The sequence below is a fragment of the Rhea americana genome, unplaced genomic scaffold (assembly GCF_003343005.1).
Source record: "Rhea americana isolate MKP2758 unplaced genomic scaffold, rheAme1 scaffold_293, whole genome shotgun sequence".
Taxonomy (NCBI): Eukaryota; Metazoa; Chordata; class Aves; order Rheiformes; family Rheidae; genus Rhea; species Rhea americana.
In genome coordinates, this window is record NW_028186416.1 from 649,180 (window position 1) to 669,747 (window position 20,568).

The 20,568-nt window shown below is 41.1% G+C and overlaps 1 protein-coding gene across 4 annotated transcripts in view; it reads left to right on the plus strand.

Annotated features, from left to right (window-relative positions):
- The first annotated feature begins 83 nt into the window (after positions 1 to 83).
- Positions 84 to 20,568, plus strand: part of MTOR (mechanistic target of rapamycin kinase) — a 67,138-nt gene continuing 46,653 nt past the window's right edge. The window contains exons 1-30 of one of the 4 annotated variants that reach the window (XM_085309213.1): positions 84 to 103; positions 626 to 788; positions 1,158 to 1,266; positions 2,031 to 2,093; positions 2,576 to 2,808; positions 3,176 to 3,376; positions 4,106 to 4,240; positions 4,459 to 4,734; positions 5,041 to 5,149; positions 6,265 to 6,451; positions 6,620 to 6,748; positions 8,002 to 8,246; positions 8,474 to 8,689; positions 9,219 to 9,424; positions 9,949 to 10,071; positions 10,428 to 10,517; positions 10,610 to 10,702; positions 11,215 to 11,349; positions 11,708 to 11,837; positions 12,030 to 12,280; positions 13,136 to 13,177; positions 14,212 to 14,298; positions 14,765 to 14,932; positions 15,207 to 15,319; positions 15,732 to 15,894; positions 16,148 to 16,240; positions 16,977 to 17,123; positions 17,898 to 18,040; positions 19,177 to 19,339; positions 19,482 to 19,627. In XM_085309213.1, coding sequence (XP_085165339.1) covers positions 669 to 788; positions 1,158 to 1,266; positions 2,031 to 2,093; positions 2,576 to 2,808; positions 3,176 to 3,376; positions 4,106 to 4,240; positions 4,459 to 4,734; positions 5,041 to 5,149; positions 6,265 to 6,451; positions 6,620 to 6,748; positions 8,002 to 8,246; positions 8,474 to 8,689; positions 9,219 to 9,424; positions 9,949 to 10,071; positions 10,428 to 10,517; positions 10,610 to 10,702; positions 11,215 to 11,349; positions 11,708 to 11,837; positions 12,030 to 12,280; positions 13,136 to 13,177; positions 14,212 to 14,298; positions 14,765 to 14,932; positions 15,207 to 15,319; positions 15,732 to 15,894; positions 16,148 to 16,240; positions 16,977 to 17,123; positions 17,898 to 18,040; positions 19,177 to 19,339; positions 19,482 to 19,627 — 4,316 coding nt within the window. In that variant the 5' untranslated portion in view covers positions 84 to 103; positions 626 to 668. The remainder of the gene's footprint in view (positions 104 to 625; positions 789 to 1,157; positions 1,267 to 2,030; positions 2,094 to 2,575; positions 2,809 to 3,175; positions 3,377 to 4,105; positions 4,241 to 4,458; positions 4,735 to 5,040; positions 5,150 to 6,264; positions 6,452 to 6,619; positions 6,749 to 8,001; positions 8,247 to 8,473; positions 8,690 to 9,218; positions 9,425 to 9,948; positions 10,072 to 10,427; positions 10,518 to 10,609; positions 10,703 to 11,214; positions 11,350 to 11,707; positions 11,838 to 12,029; positions 12,281 to 13,135; positions 13,178 to 14,211; positions 14,299 to 14,764; positions 14,933 to 15,206; positions 15,320 to 15,731; positions 15,895 to 16,147; positions 16,241 to 16,976; positions 17,124 to 17,897; positions 18,041 to 19,176; positions 19,340 to 19,481; positions 19,628 to 20,568) is intronic. The other 3 variants (XM_085309215.1, XM_085309216.1, XM_085309217.1) reach the window with 3 other exon arrangements.

Consider the following 20,568-nt stretch of genomic DNA (forward strand, 5'->3'; position numbering starts at 1 on the left):
AAAAAAAAAAAAAAGCTCTTTCCCCAGGGGAAGTGCCCGTAAGAAAGCTGGGTTGTGCGCTGGGGCAGTAAACGTCCTGTTGCAACGACTGGCGTTGCTAGAGGTGCGCTTCCCGTCCGTAAGTGTGTGCTGGAGGCTGTCACGCTTACCAGGCCCAGGGTGCTGAGTCTTTGCTGTGTTGGTGGAGTAGCGAGGCTTTTGGGGAGGTCTTTGGGCGAAGGTGTTCATGGAGGAGTCAAATACGACAATGACATAATGATAGAGCTACTTATTTTGTCTGCTTAGAGAGTAATTCTGGTGCTTAGTTCTATCCCAGTATTTTTAGCTGCCTTGTGTCCTTTAACTTAGAGTCGGATTCCCATAGGATCAGGAACTTGACCTGCTGGGGCATGTTTGAGGAACTAGGGAGCAAGAGAGTTAGGTCGTTACCTTCTGTGATGATACAGTCTTTATCACAGCGTTCTAAGGCCTAAGGAAACTAGTCATTAAGTGTATTTTTTTACACTCTTAGCACAGCTTTCTTTATGCGTTGGGATGTGTATTTTGGAAACAGTAAAGGCAGCATCAAAGAAAAAGTTCAGATTATGCAATAGCTGAAAGCAGTAAAAATAGTTTCTTTTTGAAGCACTTACAGGACTTGATGTGCCAAGCCCCAACACACTGCCATCATGTCAGGCACGGTGTCCATTCTCCAGCAGTTTGCCAATGGCTTGAAGAGTCGCAGCGAGGAAACAAGGGCAAAAGCTGCCAAAGACTTGCAGCACTATGTCACTATGGAGCTCCGTGAAGTGAGTCCTGCAAATGAAATAATTTACCGTTGTTTATCACACAAATGTAATACACTGGCTGGGTACTTTGGGGATGGAGATTTTGGAATATGGAAACTGGTCTTAGGAGGTCCAGGAAGGGATGGAGCTTATCTTTGCCCTGGTGTGCAGGCAGGTGAGCTGAGTTGGTAACACAGGTGGTGGCCAAGCACCGATACAACCTAATAGGTCTACAGCATGAARAAGAGATACCATTTTGTGTTTGTAATGTATGGTTAACTTAATTTCTTTGCATTTAATAGAACTAGAAAGCATTGTCTTTTTTGGGGGGGGGAACATTGGTGGTGGTGGAGAATGATGAAAGTTGATTTGAACCTCTTCCCTTTACAGATGAGCCAAGAAGAATCTACGAAGTTTTATGATCAACTGAACCATCATATATTTGAGCTGGTCTCTAGCTCTGATGCAAATGAAAGGAAGGGTGGCATTCTGGCTATAGGTGAGTGAAAGWGCTTAATACCTTTGAGTTTTCTCTTCATGAAACTATTCTTAAGGGACAGATTTTCAAAAGGAATGAACTCTAATAATCAGGGCCTTATATTTGACCGCTTAATGTGCTGGGTGCGTGCTAGTCACTTGGGCTCTCTTGAAAATCTGTCCAAGAGTGTCAGCATGGGAGCTGCTGAGTGCTGAGAGTGGCTAAAAACCTGGTGCTCAGTGGGCACTGAGCTATTCTATGAGTAGAGCATCAAATGTGAGTTCTGAGCATTTGAAAATTCTGATCTTGAGCTCATCTGAAAACAGAGTTTGTGCTGCCCACTTATATGTATCATGGTGGGATGACTTTTTGAGCTCCCTTCTGCCTGAGTATGTTGATTCCTGTTATTTAAATTCACCTGGCTCAATGGCAGCAGCTTCCATCCATGGGAGGGGCTCATATAGCTTTTGCTTTTATTCTGGTCAGCTCTTCCATCAGTTGCTCTGGTTGTGCTTTCACTGTGATATGGCAGAACTGCCTGCACCGCGGCTCTTAAGAAAATCAGCTTGCATAAATATGTTGGCTTCTGAGCGAGTAGCTTACATTGTAGCATTTGCTTTTTTAATAACCAAATAAGAGTTGCCTAYGGGTTAGGCTCACAGACATAATCATCCAACCCCAACATATTTGAAGACAGCGGAAGTCCCTTAGCTAGAGAAATCTTTGTTGACAACATCTGATTTTAAGCTGACAGTATCACTTTAAAATTGTTTCTGTGAATATAGTGCTGTTGAAAGGTGCCGGCTTGACAACCCTGGACACTGATGGCCTCTTTATCTACAGAGCAGGTACAACCCAGGCACCGGCAGTGCAAGCTTCCGCCACACTGCCCACTGCCAGTGTGCCTCCATCCTGGCCTGGAGAGACCATCTCTAGAGGCGAGGAGGAGAGCTGTTTCTGTGGTCCTTTCAGTTTATGACCCTCTCTATTGAGACGGACCAACTTTAGTAGTTGCATGTGGATGTCTTTCTATTGGGAATGGGTCTGTGATCCCAGGGTGGATGCATTTTTTCTTTTTAAACTAAAAATGGGGAAAACTTATGAAGCTACTTGATACATTTTCCTATCCACTTAACAAGTTCAGGCTCGAAAGAGTGGTGGCCCTTTCCTATTGCTTGATTTTTTTTTCCTGTGGATTTGCAGTTTAGGAAGAGTTTATGGGAATCTTTAAGGAATGGATAGGGAATACTAACTCTCATCCAGGGATTACCTACTGTCTGCCCTACTGACTCTTAAGTGCAACCTACAGCTCTGCTTTCTCTCTCCACAGCAAGCCTCATCGGTGTTGAAGGAGGTAATGCCACTCGTATCGGCAGGTTTGCCAACTACTTGCGGAACCTCTTGCCATCCAATGACCCTGTTGTCATGGAGATGGCCTCCAAGGCTATTGGGAGGCTCGCGATGGCCGGTGACACCTTCACAGCTGAGTATGTGGAGTTTGAGGTGAAACGAGCTCTGGAATGGCTGGGAGCTGACAGGAATGAAGGTCGAAGACATGCAGCTGTAAGTGGTCCTTTTTATTTTCACTTGTCTTGGAATGGAGTGGTTAGGCTTGAGTAACAGTGGTAAATGCTCCCAGAAAGCTGGGAAAGAGCTCTAATCAGAAAGCAATGGCTACCAGTCYGTRTCTGAGGATGTGTGACACTCATAGCAGGTGTGTTGATTCTTCATGATTTTCTGCCATAGTAATGCTCAGTGACTATACAAGGCTCAGACACCATTGTGCTACATGTTATAAAAGGACAGAGCTGGAAACAGCTCTGGCTCACAGATATCAACAGTCTAAGTGATACTACAGAGTAGGAATTACAATGTCTGTCTATATGTGCTTAYCCTCACAGACTGCTGCTGTTTCTTTTCATGTCTCCAGGTTCTTGTCCTGCGTGAGCTGGCAATCAGCGTGCCTACCTTCTTCTTCCAACAAGTGCARCCATTCTTTGACAATATTTTTGTGGCTGTGTGGGATCCCAAACAGGCCATCCGAGAGGGAGCTGTTTCTGCCTTAAGAGCCTGCCTTATCCTCACCACTCAACGGGAGCCTAAAGAGATGCAGAAGCCCCAGTGGTACAGAGTAAGAAAATAATTTTGTTTTGGAACAGCTTCTTTATAATATAACGCAAATKATCAAGCACCAATACCAGAATAGCCATCTAAGCTAAGAATCTGCTTCACCTGTGTCAGTATGTCTGTTCTGTCCATAGAAAAATACCTCCCCTCAGTCAGGGTTGAAACCATAGTGGCATCTAAGCTAAATTCTCTTAGCCCTCTATAAAAGCAAGCAAGAATCTGAATTCCATCAAGAATCTATTACATCATCTCTAACTCACTTCCAGTCCTTGAGCCTGACCAGGTTTTACAGCTAAAGAGTTTTCTGTCTAGTGGCATCTTATCTTACTAGTAGGTGGTTTTATTAGTGTGGTGAAATAGGTAAGGATTGTTTTGTCCGAACTTTAGCTTCGGTGCCATGTCAAGGGAATTCAAGCTTCAAAATATTAAGTAAAGTTTGGACAGTGCAGTTAAATCAAATATGTGATGCAGCTATTGACAAAGTTTGTACGTTGGCATGACTGACTGGTTTTTTGATCCGGGCTGTTGAAAGGGCTCTGAGCAGAGTGAAACTCAATTTCTTGGTGTTATGCTCTACTATTACTCTGCTGAGGTTTATGGCTACTCTTGAAAATTACAGRATGTCAGTAACTCATGACTTGCTGTACTACTCACTGTTTCCCCAGGCTTTACTTCTGTTATAATGATTGTGATCTTTATTTTCCGCCTCCCCCGCACACACACACGCTCCCAGCACACGTATGAAGAGGCTGAGAAGGGTTTTGATGAGACTTTGGCCAAGGAGAAAGGGATGAACCGTGATGACCGAATCCATGGTGCCTTACTGATCCTCAATGAGCTTGTGAGAATCAGCAGTATGGAGGGAGAGGTGAGCAAAACGAAGAATTATGTAGGATGCAATGGCTTGCTTTGTTGCATATTAGATACCTGAMTATTTTTGCTGAATTATAGCTTAGTTGATGTTTTACAGCTGTTTGGATGTCAATGATCCTGGATGCTGTTTAGAAAATTTGGGTTGCACTGGAGGTTGCACATCTTCTATTCAGCTACTTTTTTTTTTTAACATACTTTTTTTTTTGTGTCCAGCGCCTTAGAGAGGAGATGGAGGAGATCACTCAGCAGCAGCTTGTCCATGACAAGTACTGCAAAGACCTAATGGGCTTCAGTACCAAACCTCGCCACATCACTCCCTTCACTAGCTTCCAGTCTCTTCAGCCCTCTCAGTCAAACGCCTTGGCTGGTCTTCTGGGATATAGTGCTCATCAAGGAATCATGGGTTTCGCAGCCTCCCCTGTCCCAGCAAAATCTACACTGGTAGAAAGTCGATGTTGCAGGGATTTAATGGAAGAGAAGTTTGATCAGGTAAGTGTTCATTCTTGTACTTGTCTGCCAACATACTCAGTGCCCTCCATTTCCTTACTTAGGAGGTGATACTCTATCTAGTATTGAACTGGGGCATCAAAGTTCATTGGTTGTACATATCCTGGCTTTGTCACTGTCTTTCTTGGAACAAGTAGCTTGTTTTCTTTGGAAACAGTCTTAATTATCTGTCTCCCTAACGGACTCTAAAGCCAAATGTCAGTGTAATGCCTTAAAATGCCCCAGTAATAAGCATTCATGCATTGCTGACAACAGCCAGCCTTCAAAGCCCAATTCATCTACTTTCAGGTGTGCCAGTGGGTTCTCAAGTGCAGAACCAGCAAAAATTCTTTGATACAGATGACAGTTCTCAATCTACTACCACGTCTGGCTGCTTTCCGTCCTTCAGCATTCACAGGTGAGGGGACAGATGGTTGGATGTTAGAAGTGTTGCTGAAGTTGAGCTGGAAGTTATCTAGCTCTTTGGTCCCAATGAGCTTGTGCAGGCAGTAGAAATGTAGTGCTAGGAAGCTGAGCAGACAGATTCCTCCTTGCAAGCGGTGGGAGGGCAGTTTTCTTGTTTTCATTTTTTTGAATAAACCTGACTTTATCTGATGCCAAAATATTGCTCTAGTGAAGATAATAAGTTGAAAACAATGGCCTGAATTTTGTGATCAATATCCTAAGAAGCAGAACCACATCTTCGCCTTTTCTCAGCATATCGAGGTTAGRGTCTTGCTCTCACTCAGTTTAGCACTAATGTTATTAGCAATGTCATCGTCCTATCTCTCTATTGCACCTACTGGGAGATGTCAAGGATGAAAAGGAAATCCCTTCTGACTTTTCAGCAACTGAGTTGATAGTACCAGGCAAACTTAGGAGAATATCTTAGCTGGAGGTAAGTCACCAAGGTACTCTAAGTGAGTTGGAACAAATTTTGTGTTATTATTCCAAATGTCTAACCAGTTGCTGTGATAATAAATAAAATTGGCTCTTGTTTGTGTGTGGAGTCTGCAAGAGTGTCTCCAGCCATGTTATCTCGTAATTTTTTCATTCTCTTGAAMCTGTTTTTTTAAACTAAAGTCTTCTGGGATTTGAGAAATCTGTCATACAATGATGTTTGTTTGCCACTGCTCATGTCAGTAAAATGAATACAGAAAAAAATCTGTTCCCTAGCTTCCTTCTTGTAAAGGCTTAGTTGCGGATGAGATCCATGAAGCGTGTTTTGCTTCAGTGACAACTGCTTCCTAAATCAGCCATGCTCCAAGGGTACTTTAAGTTTTGCCAGCTATAAGATATATCAACATGAATAAGAGTAATGAGTGTCCTGGCTTTCTGGCATGTAAAGGTGGATGGCAATGGATTGAGCCTCTATTGCCTTAATCTATGCTTGATTATCTTTACAGACCTGCCCAGTTATTTCTCAGTAAATGCTGAATTCCACAGCTGTTTTCAGGTTGTCTAGATTTCTAGACTGAAACTTTATAAACCTAAAGGAACTCCAATATCTGTCTTGTTTTCTCCTGTGGACAGCTGATCAGTATCTTCCAGACACAATGAACCATGTTCTCAGTTGTGTGAAGAAGGAGAAGGAGCGAACAGCAGCCTTTCAGGCCTTGGGTTTGCTTTCTGTAGCTGTGAGATCTGAGTTTCAAGCTTATCTGCCAAAAGTCCTTGAAATCATAAAAGCAGCTCTTCCACCAAAAGACTTTGCCCACAAGTGAGTATGTGAAAGTTGTGAAGTACGTGAAAGGAACTGAAACACTTGTTCTTTGTGTTGTTGGGATCAATTTATCATATTAAACTGATAACACAGAACTCTGAGGAAAGATGTTTGTAAAATTACAGCTCCTCTTATTTAATTAACTTTTATGTGGACCCTTTCTAGGAGGCAGAAGTCGGTGCAAGTTGATGCCACAGTCTTCACCTGCATTAGTATGCTGGCACGAGCCATGGGGCCAAGCATCCAACAGGACATCAAAGAACTTCTGGAACCTATGTTGGCTGTGGGCCTAAGGTAAATACAAGGCACATAAGCACATTTTTATGTTAGCCACTGGATGGCATTGTTGGCCRTGCAGAAAGATTGTGCATCTTTGAGGGAAAGGACCAGTAGTTACAACCTGACTTGAGAAGCAGGTTGATTTCTTTTAACCACTTTGGAAAAAAACCCATCAAATGTTTTTCTAACAAACATTTAGAAGCCATAGTGTTGTTTGTCCATCAGTGTTGGGGGAAATGATGCACAGAATAGCTTGTGTAGAGTAGATTTCAGAGCGTTCCACCCATTCCTTCTAGAAAATAAGGTGAAAATATATGTTGTGTTATGAGATTGATTTTCTTTATTGAGAAAAGAACAAGAAGGGCAAATCTTGATGTTCCAAAAAGCTGACAAATAGTACAGAGCCTCCTACCATAGCTGTAGCAGGCTATGTTACTTCAGCTGCCTTAAGTGCATTTGTGTTAAGATTGAGAATGAAGGTTATTTCTTTTAAATGATCTGTATTGCTCTTTCAGAGGGATAATCTGTTTTAAGTKGTATGTATCCCTCGAGTTACTTAAGAACATTGATCTCTTCGTAACAAAATCTTTTTGAAAAAGACCTAGTGAACTCAAAATTGATGTCCCTTACTTCCCACCATTCAAACACCTTCACCAACAGCTTGCAAAAATTCAGAAAGCTTCTGAAAGCTGGCAGATTTCCACCATATCAGATTAACAGGGAAAGAGAGCTGAAGCACTGAATACTTGCGCCTACCTTCTTTCATTTTAGAGTGCAAGTCTGACAATTCCTATTGTCAGAAAATTTCCTAACTCATATTGCTGTGAGAAAGCATCTAGAGAGCATGAAGCTACCTAGAATAATGTTGCCCTCTGGAAGTGAATTTAGTTGTCTTTGTGTCTAAACAGCACAAATGAGGAATCACTCGGATCTGTAACCATGTTCTGCTGTACATGAAGTTTTGGAGAATTGTTAAAAATGGCTCAGTTGGACCAGTCCCATCTGGACTTCCACCATGCAACTCATTCTTGGTATTACCTGACTGTGGTCATATGGGCTGGGATCCACGCAGTTTGCTCACTAAGTTCATTGAAGAAACTCGGCTTATATGCCTGAGTTCATCAAGTACCACTATATTTTGCTGGCAGCTTTTGGTGTAGTTTGTGAATGCCCACAATTATCTCCTGATAGGCAAAGGCATAAATAAAAAGATGAAGGCTKCTTCTTGCTTTTGTCCTAATGACTATCTGCTTGCCTCTTGCTTTTAGCCCCGCTCTCACAGCTGTGCTGTACGACTTGAGTCGTCAGATCCCCCAGCTAAAGAAGGATATCCAGGATGGGCTGCTGAAAATGCTCTCCCTTGTTCTAATGCATAAACCTCTGCGACATCCAGGCATGCCAAAAGGCCTTGCCCACCAGCTGGCCTCTCCTAGTCTCACCAACATCCCTGAGGCCAGTGATGTGGGTAGCATCACCCTTGCCCTGCGCACACTGGGCAGCTTTGAGTTTGAAGGTAAGATATGAAATAAGGAAGCAAAGGGGTATGAGATGCACTGGCCCCTCTCAGAAAGCTTGCACATATGAACTAACAATGTAGCTGCATAGTGGATGTAACCACTAATGCTTCAGAGTGTATATAGCAGGAGTACTCTGAGAGCACTTTCTTTAAAGTATAAACTCCTGTTTGTAGTAACAACTGAACAGTAAAACCAGGTTAAACTCATGTCTTTTTCTTTGTAGGCCATTCCCTGACTCAGTTTGTTCGGCACTGCGCAGACCACTTCCTGAACAGCGAACACAAGGAGATAAGGATGGAAGCAGCCCGCACTTGCTCTCGCTTGCTCACACCCTCCATCCACCTGATTAGTGGTCATGCTCATGTAGTCAGTCAGACTGCAGTGCAGGTGGTGGCCGATGTTCTCAGCAAACTGCTTGTGGTGGGAATAACAGACCCAGGTTAGTGTGGGGTCCAGGGAAAAGGATTTTCCTACCACTTGTTAATTAGCGTGCCTGAGCAAGAACACTAGTGCAAAGTGCTCAAACTGTGCCCTTGGTAATTCTTTGCACTAGGTAGAGTCTTGAGATGTCTTTTCCCATTGTTCTGTGTTACTGCCTTCACTCTTGTTGCTCAGGAAGGGATAGGTCCCTTTTGTTGAATCTTCCTCCTTGATTTTTTTTTTGATTCTTTTAGTTGTAGTGTGGTCATTTGAGACGAATTCATTTTCTGCATACTGGCTCCAGATACTAGCTATAGATGCAAAAGATTGGTGTGCTGATCTGGGCGTTGTGGTACTGAGTAGTATTGAATTTGTTAGGGTGTCTTATCCTACTTCCAGTGGGTAAAATACTGAGATCAGCACTCTCATGCTGGGGAAGCTCTCTACATTTCCCTGACATGAAGGGTTTTGGAGGCCAGGTATAAACAGAGACAATAATCAGAACAGGAATTTTTCACATCTGAAGACGAACAAATGTGTTCTTGCAGACCCTGATATACGTTTCTGTGTGCTGGCTTCTCTGGATGAGCGATTTGATGCTCACCTGGCCCAGGCGGAAAATTTGCAAGCTCTTTTTGTGGCCCTGAACGATCAAGTATTTGAAATTCGAGAGCTGGCCATCTGCACTGTGGGTCGCCTGAGCAGCATGAACCCTGCTTTTGTCATGCCTTTCCTGCGCAAGATGTTAATTCAGGTAATGAAGAGGGATGGCTGCAGTGGAAATGGAGTACTTTGTAACTGAGATTGAGATGATGGTGTTAAATCAGACTACCTAACTAGTGAGCATGTCAGGGAATATCTCCATTTCTGGAAGATACTTGTCACCCAGCTTAATGGATTTCAGGAGTTCTTCTCTAGTGGTAGATGTTTGAACTGAAGCTCTAGGAACGTAAGAGGAAAAAAAGGATAGTAGTCACCATTGCTCCCCACATTCATGCTTCCTTCTGCCTGGAGTGCTTTCTATATGTACTGAGGGAAAATGTTCTGTATTGTTTTTAGGTTCATGGATAGCACCACTTCATAAAATTAGATCTGTTTTGAGGTCATCTATTCCGTTTTGTATTAATTAACTTTAGCTGCATTTAGATATAACTGATGGGGTGCTGAGATTTTTCTCCTTCTGTTGGCATTGGACAGCAGAAGAGGAAATCTTTGCAAAGTATTTTTTTGCCTAACTTTATTGTGCCTGTTCTTGTGCTTCTGTTGTCTTTTCTACAGATTCTGACAGAGCTGGAACACAGTGGTGTGGGCAGGATTAAAGAGCAAAGTGCCAGGATGTTGGGTCACCTGGTTTCTAATGCTCCACGCCTCATTCGTCCATATATGGAGCCAATACTTAAGGTAGATTTCCTGTTGATTTTATTGGAGTGAGACTATATAGCAAGTGGATGTATCGCTCTAACCTTTATCAGGAGCTGCAGTTCTTTGCTTTATTATAGCTGTAAAAATTAGACTGGAGTGGCTGTTATCCACAGTASAGTATGTATGTGACAGCGTGACCTAACTTGATTCTGGATTTGTGGAAACTTTAAAGTTTGAGAAACCAGGGTATTGCTAACTCTTGAAAAGCTCACTGTGTTGCAAGTTGAGCCCCTGTAACATATCTGATGTAAAATAAATGAGAGAGCATTTTGAGCGCTATATGTAGAAGGAGTCTTCTCAACACATTCTAATTTGTTCCCCCTATTACCTACCAGGCACTGATTGTGAAACTGAAGGACCCGGATCCAGATCCAAATCCAGGGGTGATTAACAACGTCCTAGCTACCATAGGGGAACTTGCACAGGTAGAGGTCATGCAGATATCTCTGCCATGCTTGTCAGTTGTCCAACTTTCAGCAATGCTAGATGAAGGACTTCAATTTTGTCTTTCCAATAGGTCAGTGGGCTGGAGATGAGGAAGTGGGTGGATGAGCTCTTCATTATAATTATGGACATGCTGCAGGATTCTTCCCTGCTGGCTAAAAGACAAGTAAGTGTTTGACAATTACATTAAACTGTGCCAACCTCTGTGAACAAAGCTGTAGTGAAATGTCCTTGTGTCCCATCACAGCTGCTGAAATGAACCTTTGAAACACTTAATCTCTCTCCTGCGGTATGTTCAGTTATGCTAAAGTATCAGGTCAGGGATTGCAGTGCCTTTCTTCTGTGACATTCCACAGGATATGTTCAWTAAAATAAAGAAAGGAAGCAGTTTTTACCGGAATTTTACCAATAAAACAGACTCGTTATTGGTACCTGTTCAGATTACATCTCTGAGTGAGAGGAATTATGTCAGTCACATAATTGTTGATTATTAGCTGCTTTACTATAGCTTATTTAAAAAAAAAAAGAAGTGTAGAGGCTTTTGAACTGTGGACCACAGGAGGCAGTGTCATGCTAAAATGCTCAAAGAGGCTTTAAAGAAGATGAACAACTCATGAATCAGGATACATCGTAACTTCCCTGATCAAAACTAATCTTCTCTGGACTTGATCATTCCAGGTGGCTCTTTGGACACTGGGGCAGCTGGTGGCAAGCACTGGTTATGTTGTGGAACCATACAGGAAGTACCCAACTTTGCTTGAAGTGCTTTTGAACTTTCTGAAGACTGAGCAAAACCAGGGCACGCGCAGAGAGGTATGAACATGAAGCTCTCTCACAATCATATCTAAAAGCTTTTGAAAAAGAGAAGGCAATCAAACAAATAGATTTCTGAATAGATTTCTTTTTTWAAAAAAAAAAATGAAAGATCATTGTTGTGGCTGATAGAAGTACACTAAGCAGAATTAAAAGAAAATGGAAATATGAGTCAGTGAAAGGACTGCCAGCAGCTGAATGGAGGGGGGGAAAAAAAGATGTTTTCTCCATTCAGTCGTCATTTTACTTCTAGATCTTGTTTCCTCATCAGCACCTTTCCAGACCTCTGTGTTCATGTTTGACTTTTGCCTCAGTGATACAGTTCTGATGAATTTTCTTCTTGTTTCTCTCATATCAGGCTATTCGTGTACTAGGTTTGCTGGGGGCTTTGGACCCTTACAAACACAAAGTGAACATTGGCATGATTGATCAGTCACGAGATGCTTCAGCTGTCAGCCTTTCGGAGTCTAAATCCAGCCAGGATTCTTGTAAGCACCTGAATTTATTTGTGAAGTGGATAATTTTGTGTATAAACATGCCTTGATTTCATTACCAACTTGTCTCCTCCTCTTAACAGGTTATTAATGTAAATCTGTTTCATCTAATATTCAGGTGCTCCTGAGCTGTGGTATTGGAGTGCATTTAATGTATAATTTGTGACACTGCCTTGTTCTTCCTAGCGGACTACAGTACCAGTGAGATGTTGGTGAACATGGGAAACCTTCCCCTGGATGAGTTCTATCCAGCTGTCTCTATGGTGGCACTGATGAGAATTTTCCGAGACCAATCCTTGTCGCAACACCACACTATGGTAGTTCAGGCCATCACCTTTATTTTCAAATCCCTCGGGCTGAAGTGTGTGCAATTCCTGCCCCAGGTCATGCCAACATTCCTTAATGTAATACGGGTTTGTGATGGTGCCATCCGAGAGGTGAGTGTACTAGAGATGACTCTTCTCCCTTCCCATTCCACTGTCCTAAAATTAGAATCCATTTAAAAGAGAACGTGACTGGCTTCAGCATTCCTGTGCTGTGTTTTGTTGCCAACCATGCTGCAAAAGTGAGGTACAGCTCTGCTTTTTCTCTCCTGTGAGCATTTGGCAGAATATCCAATGGAAATTGTTTTTCTGCTTCTTATCAAAACAGCTGCTTTTGAGCATATTCCTTAAGTGGTCATTATCTGGTTCTATTTCTTCTTCAAGCTGATCTAGTTCAGGAAAATAGCCTGTGCCGCTTCCAAAGCTTTTAGTGATCTCTACATTAATGCACTGCTGCAAACAGAGTTATTAAATAATAGAGTCTTTAAATTACTGATGCAACCATGTACTTTGGCTCATCTGTGAGGAGGAAAATTCAAATTTTTACAGTCTGCTAACATTTCAAGCAGTGTGGGTGGTGATTCTACAGCAGCGCTTCTGCTTCCTTCCCACTTGAGTTGCAGTTTTAGAAGGAAATGAGAACTGTGTCAGGTTAAGAATGGGCATAGCGTACCTCTAACCAGAGATGGCTATTGTTTGCCAAGCTTTTTCCTCAGGCTCTGAAAACCATCTCTAGGGTGGGAAGGGTAGTTTGCGCTACTTTTGTACTGTGTTTTATAGGTGGGATGGGTGCTCCCTTAGCAGAATCCCAACTCTGCTGTAGAACCGCTGTTTTCTCCCAGACTGAACTATTACTCAGATTGGAAGGAAAACACCTCATGTGCCTGGGTTGGCTGAACTCCTAGACCTGACTGATCTAACTTGCTTGAAAGCTATGCAGTTGTGCACACTCTGTTTAAAAATTTTCAGGTAAAAGAAGATGGTGAAAGTGTACTGGGGAGAAGAGCTGAGGTGGGTACACGTGACATTAAAGCCTGAAGGAGGCAGGTCCTTGTCCTGTATCTAAGCAATCTTTCACAACGCTAAAAAGGAGACAGTGCAGGAGCTCAGGTTCACTTTTGTTAAATACAGATGTGCTGCTCTCACTGAGGAAGCTGATTTTATTTCTTGGTTTTCACAAAAACCCATACTCTGTTTCTCCAAGCTCCACTTTGACTGTATTTTGTTACTATAAATAGTCTTCATATACTGCATGGAAAAATTAAATTTAATAGATGGTTTTATATATATATATATATATATATATATGTATATATATATTCCTATTTTCCCAGACAAAAAAAAAGGGGGGATATACATTCATTTGTGGACAAGGAGATTTGACCCACATATTGTTTCCTACCAATCTCAAAAATAAAATTATTGCCATGAGTGAGTGCATATGATTGTGTAGGGGAAAAAGGAATTGCAAAACTCTCTTGGTATGTATGAATAAAATTGTCTCAGTCAAAATTCTTCTATGGTGCAATTAGTCATCTTTCAAAAAAATGCCAATRGTATATCTGGAAAGGACCAAACTCTCTTCCCCAGTAACTTTTCACCAATATATCTTGGTGGGGATGGGAAAGAGTACAGAAAAAGTATCTTAAAATGTGTGCCAGTTTGGCTTACAGACAGAGGAAAAAGGTTAGGGGCTAAATTTTCAGAAGCATCATTCAAACCTAAATTACAAGCAGTTAGCCCAAACACCAAACCTTCAGCTACCACAAGCCTGTTTTGACACAAGAATTTTCTTACCTAGATCCCTGTTTGTGTGCAAGACTGTCTAATACTTTGAGTTTATAAAATTTTGGATGCAAATTTAAAATAAGAACCTAGAACCTGAGCTGATGCTGCCAAGAATTTAGCCCCAGACTTTGAGCATATGGTATCTATGCATGCTGTTTGGTGAATGAGCTTGCAGTTGGCCCTTGAAGCATAGTTTACCTAGAGTTACTCTGTTGTTTGGATAGCTTTATTGATCATTACTCATTTCTTCTTTCCAGTTCTTGTTCCAACAGCTAGGGATGCTAGTGTCCTTTGTAAGAAGTCATATTCGGCCCTATATGGATGAAATCGTCACCCTTATGAGAGTGAGTTCAATCTTTAAACCATCAATTTAGTGTCAAAAATGTGCATAATGATTCTGTCATTATCAAATTTATTGATTACTTTATAAATTTGTATGAAGCATAAAATTCCCAAGCGAATTGCATGTATTTGAAGCAACAGCTAAATGATATGTGCACATTCTTCTTAGTAATTGAAGTAAGAGCAGCTCCATAAGAGCATGTGGGTTTTGTGYACTTAATGCTTTCAGGAGCATTTTAACAAGAGTTGTTTGGAGTCCACAAGTAGGTTCTACTGAGCCCTGAAGACCCTAAGTATTTAAAAAAACAGATGAAAAATGCCAATTTAAATAGAGAACTGTTGAAGGGAAGTAAAGTTCTTCCCTGCAAGTTTGAATTTATCTAGCGACTGTCTCCTGCAGATTGTTTTTCTTTTAACTGGTACAGCTCATCAAAAGAACTGTTTAATTTCTTCATTTTCCTTCTACAGGACTTTTGGGTCATGAACAACTCCATACAGAGCACAATTATTTTACTTATTGAGCAAATTGTGGTGGCTCTAGGAGGCGAGTTCAAGCTCTATCTGCCTCAGCTCATTCCTCACATGCTACGGGTCTTCATGCATGACAATAGCCAGAGTCGTATTGTCTCTGTCAAGGTGAGTGGGGGAAGCCTCAGCTAGTTGACTTGGTATTGCCTAGGCATGTACCTGCTTGATATGCATGCTACACACAGCCTTCCCATGCTTTTGTGTGTGTTGCAAGCAAACTGGATAGGTACGGTTCAGCAGTGACTTGGGGTAAAATGGTTCAGGCAATACTCTGTTTAAAGTGTAAAGTGTAAAGTCAAAGAAAGTCTTTTCACTGGAGACTGGATTATTTAAAATGCATTCCTTTCATGACTTCAAGTTGTATTGGGTCCTCTCCTTCCAGCTATTGAATGCAATCCAGCTCTTTGGAGCTAACCTGGATGACTACCTTCATTTGTTACTACCTCCCATTGTAAAGCTATTTGATGCTCCGGATGTGCCCATGGTGGCTCGCAAGTAAGTGTCAGTGGCTTTGCATTCTCCTTTCCCTTCACTATCTGGGTTCCTCAGTGACTGCTCTGGCCCTGTGTAGAATGAAATGCTGCTTAGTTCCTTTCACAGCTTTTATTTTCTTTATGCTTAATAGTATAGAATGTTAATTTCAGTTGGATGTCACCACACTRTTAGCTTTTCTTGGATATAGACTTTTACTTTTTGGTTCTCACCTGCCAGTATTTTAGTTACTGCAACTTGCAAGATGTCCTGCAAGTCTTGGCCAAAATAATTAGCATTCTGGTGCTATGTTTTTCCTATTACTGCTGATGCCTAGGAGGTCTAGACATGAATTGCTGGTAATTTTTACRTCATCCTGTTTCTCCTTACACCTTGAGAGATAACAAGCCTTCCCTTCTTTCTGYGCTGACTTCAGAGCTGCTCTAGAAACAGTGGATCGCTTGACAGAGTCTCTGGATTTCACTGATTATGCTTCAAGGATTATTCATCCTATTGTGCGAACACTAGATCAGAGCCCTGAGCTACGAACAACTGCGATGGACACACTCTCCTCTCTTGTTTTCCAGCTGGGAAAGAAGGTAATGTTCTTAAGTGTGAAAGCTTACAAAGGAAGGAACTGCCTCAAAGATCAAGGCTTTAAGGTTGAGTATTTGTAATACAGTCGTTCTGGATTTTTAAGAAAACAGGTTTTCCATCTCTTGGTTCTGGAATCAGAGTTATTGGAATCAATTTTTCAGAGTCAATTTCTTATAAAAACAATGAAATGAAGGTGAAATTTTATTGCTTGTGGTGAGGCTGAGTAAAYAGCTTTTGATGCCTTCCCCTGTACAGTACCAGATTTTTATCCCGATGGTGAACAAAGTTCTGGTGCGACACAGAATTAACCATCAACGCTATGATGTTCTTATCTGCAGGATTGTTAAGGTGAGTTGACAATAACTGTTTGCATGAGGATACTTTGGAATGTTTTCACATTAAAACTGATGTAGCTATAGACTGTTATATGTAGTAATCATAAAATAAGAACAGTTGGTTTATTTGTATGATAAGTATAAGTTTTCGTATGAGACTTTTGAGATTGCATTAGGAAAGTTTGTATCAGTTGATGTCAATTATTTCCTACAGAAAAATCACTGAATGTTATAGGTGGGAACTTCAACTTGTAACCAGTCTTGTACTTCTCTGTCAGCAGTCTTTTAAATGCTGRATTTTCCATATTGTTTCCACAGTGTCAGGGCTTAAGAGGACCTGTTCTCTCTTGATATTTTTTTGTTGTAGGTTCCATATTTCAGAAACTCAGTAATTGCTTTGAAATCTGATTGATGTAGGACAAGCAGCACACTGCTGTTCTGGACTTACTAATTAGACTGATAGGCTTATCAGTGCTTTTTTTAAGGAATATTATTTCACAATGGTRTATTATTCTCTGCCTTTTAACAGTAGGAGCTAAGATTTTTTAATAGTTTTCTGAGTAGAAATGGAGCATGTTTTGAGGTCACRAGTTTAAGGTGTAATAATCAGTATTAGGAAACACTGTTGTTTCCTTTCCAAATAGAGCTGTAAAATTGGATAGTGTCCTGACTTTGTCACAGGTTATCTTGTGTTGAAAACTGCTTTTGTATGTGTGGGTGTGGTCTTCATTGTGAACCATTTGTTGCAGGGCTATACTCTTGCTGATGAAGAAGAGGATCCGCTAATCTATCAGCATCGAATGTTGAGAAGCAACCAGGGAGAAACCTTGGCCAGTGGTCCTGTGGAAACAGGTCCTATGAAGAAATTACATGTTAGCACCATCAACCTGCAGAAGGTAGGACTGTAGAACTCTACACACGATAAGTTTGCTACTGAAGGGAGGTGCTATTTGGTTTCAAATAAGGAGGTAGTCGAGTGCATTTAAATAACATTTGCATCTCTTTTCTATTGCTGGTTCTGTATAAGACAGGTAGTGCTGAGCACTTTACAAATAGGAGCAACTGAAATACCAGATTATATAGGACCATGAAGTAATCTTGATGCTTTCTCATTATGTAAAGTATGAGCAAAACTTCCTTCTTTGCAAGAAATCATCTGTAGCTTCTAGAAACATCTATATCAGAGCCTCTGCCTTTTTTTATAAACTGCTTCTTCATATTTTAGTGTTTATTATATTCTCTGGAAGCCAATGTACAGCTTGATAAATAAGAACTGGCTATTTGGACAGTACGTGCATGTACCACTCAGCTCAGTAGGAGGATGGATTGGTTTGAACCAATTTGAAAAATGTTAATCTAAACACACTAGGTATTTTTAAGCTGATGCTTCAACTGTGGCGTCAACTGTTGGCCCCTTTTTTGTAGGGGAAGAATTATTCATGTTAAATACTTGTCATGTCATGACAAGAATACATTTAAGGTAGATATCTTAGAAATGAGGCTGAATTACTGCAGATCATCTCGTTACGTTAATTGTGTTCAAGTAACTGAAAAGGGAATCTCAGCTAATGTGATTTGGAGCTGTGAAGTAATGCCATCTATTGATGGATTTCTGCTGCTTTTGAGTYGTGGTTCATCTGGTAGTTGAATTGTCTTGCTTTGTATTACAGGCCTGGGGAGCAGCAAGAAGAGTCTCCAAAGATGACTGGCTGGAATGGTTAAGACGACTGAGTTTGGAGCTGCTGAAAGATTCCTCCTCACCGTCCTTGCGTTCATGCTGGGCCCTGGCTCAGGCCTATAATCCCATGGCTAGGTAGAGTAATTCTGTCTTTTTCAGACCACTTGAAATTGCAGATGCAAGCCAGATAATATGAGGAAAAAGAAAGTTACTTAAAAGCTCTTGTGTTCCTTAAATAGAGGTGATTCCTGCTTTGGGACAAATCAAATAGTTCACAACTTGATTTCATTTCCAGCCTTTCCAGTTGGCAGCTCCTTGATATGCACAAAATCTTTCAGTGGAATTCTGCGTATTAGTTTAGAAATAACACAAGGCACAYAAAATTGAAGCTGGAAAAATATCAGAGTATGAAATAGTTTTTAGGATCTGCTGTGGTAGATAAAAGTTTCTCTGTGGTTTTTCTATTGCAACCAGTATGTCTGGAGTAACTTGGAGTTTCTGTAAGCAGTTTGCTTGTTTATCTCTTCTTGATGATGTACRCTTGTCATCTCATTGCATAGGAATATGACTGCTACTGTTACAAAAGCATTTGCTTGTTCCTACTTATTTTTTTTTAATGCAAGTTTTAACATTTATGAAATGGTGTAAATAGCATCATAAAAGGTCAGCACTTCCTGGAGAGACAGAAGCACTGTTAGTGTCCTTCATTCATACCTGTAAATGCATCTCAAATCCGTTCCAGAGTATTTCTGCAAGTGACAAGGACTGTCTCTGTATCTTTTTTCATCCTTTTTCTTTTCCTTCCTCAAGCTTTACCAGTAACACAAACAGCTATTGCAGTTGTTTAGTGAACATAGGAAATAYATGCATGTGGGGAAGTGGGGGGCAYGTGTGTGTCCAGTGAAAGTAGTTCTCTAATGTCTTGTTACATTCAACTGTGATCAAAATCAGACTAGATCTGGTTCCTCAAGGCAGAAGAGCATCCGAACTGCTATGAAGAGCCATTTCTAGCCTAAAATACTTGCTAGCATACGATGGTGCAGTATTAGCGTAGTATCTGATGCTAGCATGTATTTTTAAAAGTAGGTCTCATAAAGTTAACTTTTGTACTAAATACTTAATAAAGACTAACTACCATGTATTGCAGGTAAATGTGTAAATGCATTGTGTAGCTTGTTTTCTCTGAATAAAAAGAAAAGTYTATTGTCAAGTAGACCTTTTTCATGGATAATGAATCTCCATCTCTTGTTCTGTTTTCCTTTTCTTCTCAGAGATCTCTTCAATGCTGCTTTCGTTTCGTGCTGGTCTGAACTGAATGAAGACCAGCAGGATGAACTGATCCGAAGCATTGAATTGGCCCTGACTTCTCAGGATATTGCAGAGGTCACTCAGACACTGCTGAACTTAGCAGAATTCATGGAACACAGTGACAAGGTAGAGATGCTGTCTGGGCAACTTTTTTCTAATGCTGGCTAACTGGCTGGTGCCGTRTATGAAAAGAATGTGAAGAGTTCGTGTATACTTTATTCTCCTTTTCTGTACTCATCCTGCTTTTGATTTGTGTGCTCCCCTCCAGGGCCCACTGCCTTTGAGAGATGATAATGGTATCGTCCTCCTGGGCGAGAGAGCGGCAAAATGTCGAGCGTATGCTAAGGCCCTTCACTACAAGGAGCTGGAATTTCAAAAGGGTCCCACTCCAGCCATTCTAGAGTCTCTCATCAGGTAGGAACAGAATTGATGAGATTTGTGCTCTCACACTGGTACCCAAACTAGGGTACCAATAGGATGACTGTAGACTATTCTTAGAATTTGACTGTCTGCCACAAGGCTCAGTTGTAGGCTTACAGACTAACCTGCAGATGTGCTGTCCCACCTGTTGAGTTCTGCCCTTTTACTGTGTAATTAAAACTTTGATAGAAGCCACATTGTGTAGGAAAAGGTGAGAACTCTTGATTTCTACTCCTTGCCTCCAAGTTCAGTATAGGACTACAGACAGGCTATGACTTAGATGAAAGAGAATTCTGCACCTACAGATAATTAAGCCAGCCTAGCTGAAGTTYCTGTCAAAATTTCTGATGGAATTTTTCATCACGTAGGTTGGGTAAGTCCTATTCYTACCTAAACTTCATATGATCACATAGATATTATAACGAGCATGGGAATGTGTTGTGTCCTGAGCTTTGGACATTCCTGTGACTGGCCTAGCAAAGCTAGCTTAAAAATGATTTCAGCAGTTCACTTYGGGACATGTAAATTTAGAGAGCAGTTTCCCAAAATTTCTTGTTTATTAATCCAGGTGATAACATCTATGTAATGCTGTCAATTTTTAAAATACTGTTAGATCCTATTAACATCTCATGATTGCAGTTTGCTTTTTAATAGCTGTTGTTKGGCTACATTTGGCTCGTTTATGATTGTCCATCTTGCCATAGGGACAGGAAATGGGGCAGTATACTAGTTCTGCTCCTTTGGATGTTCATGTAGCGGCTTTATCTCAGTTATTTACAGCTGTTACCACCATGAAAAATGTTAGTTCTGAAATACCTGTGCAGTTAATAACAAAAGAAAGGCCTTGCAAAATGGCCATGGCCAGTCTCAAGAGTTTGCATATTTCATTTTCATCATGCAGACAYGTTGCTACTGTCTCCATTAGAGCTTAAAAG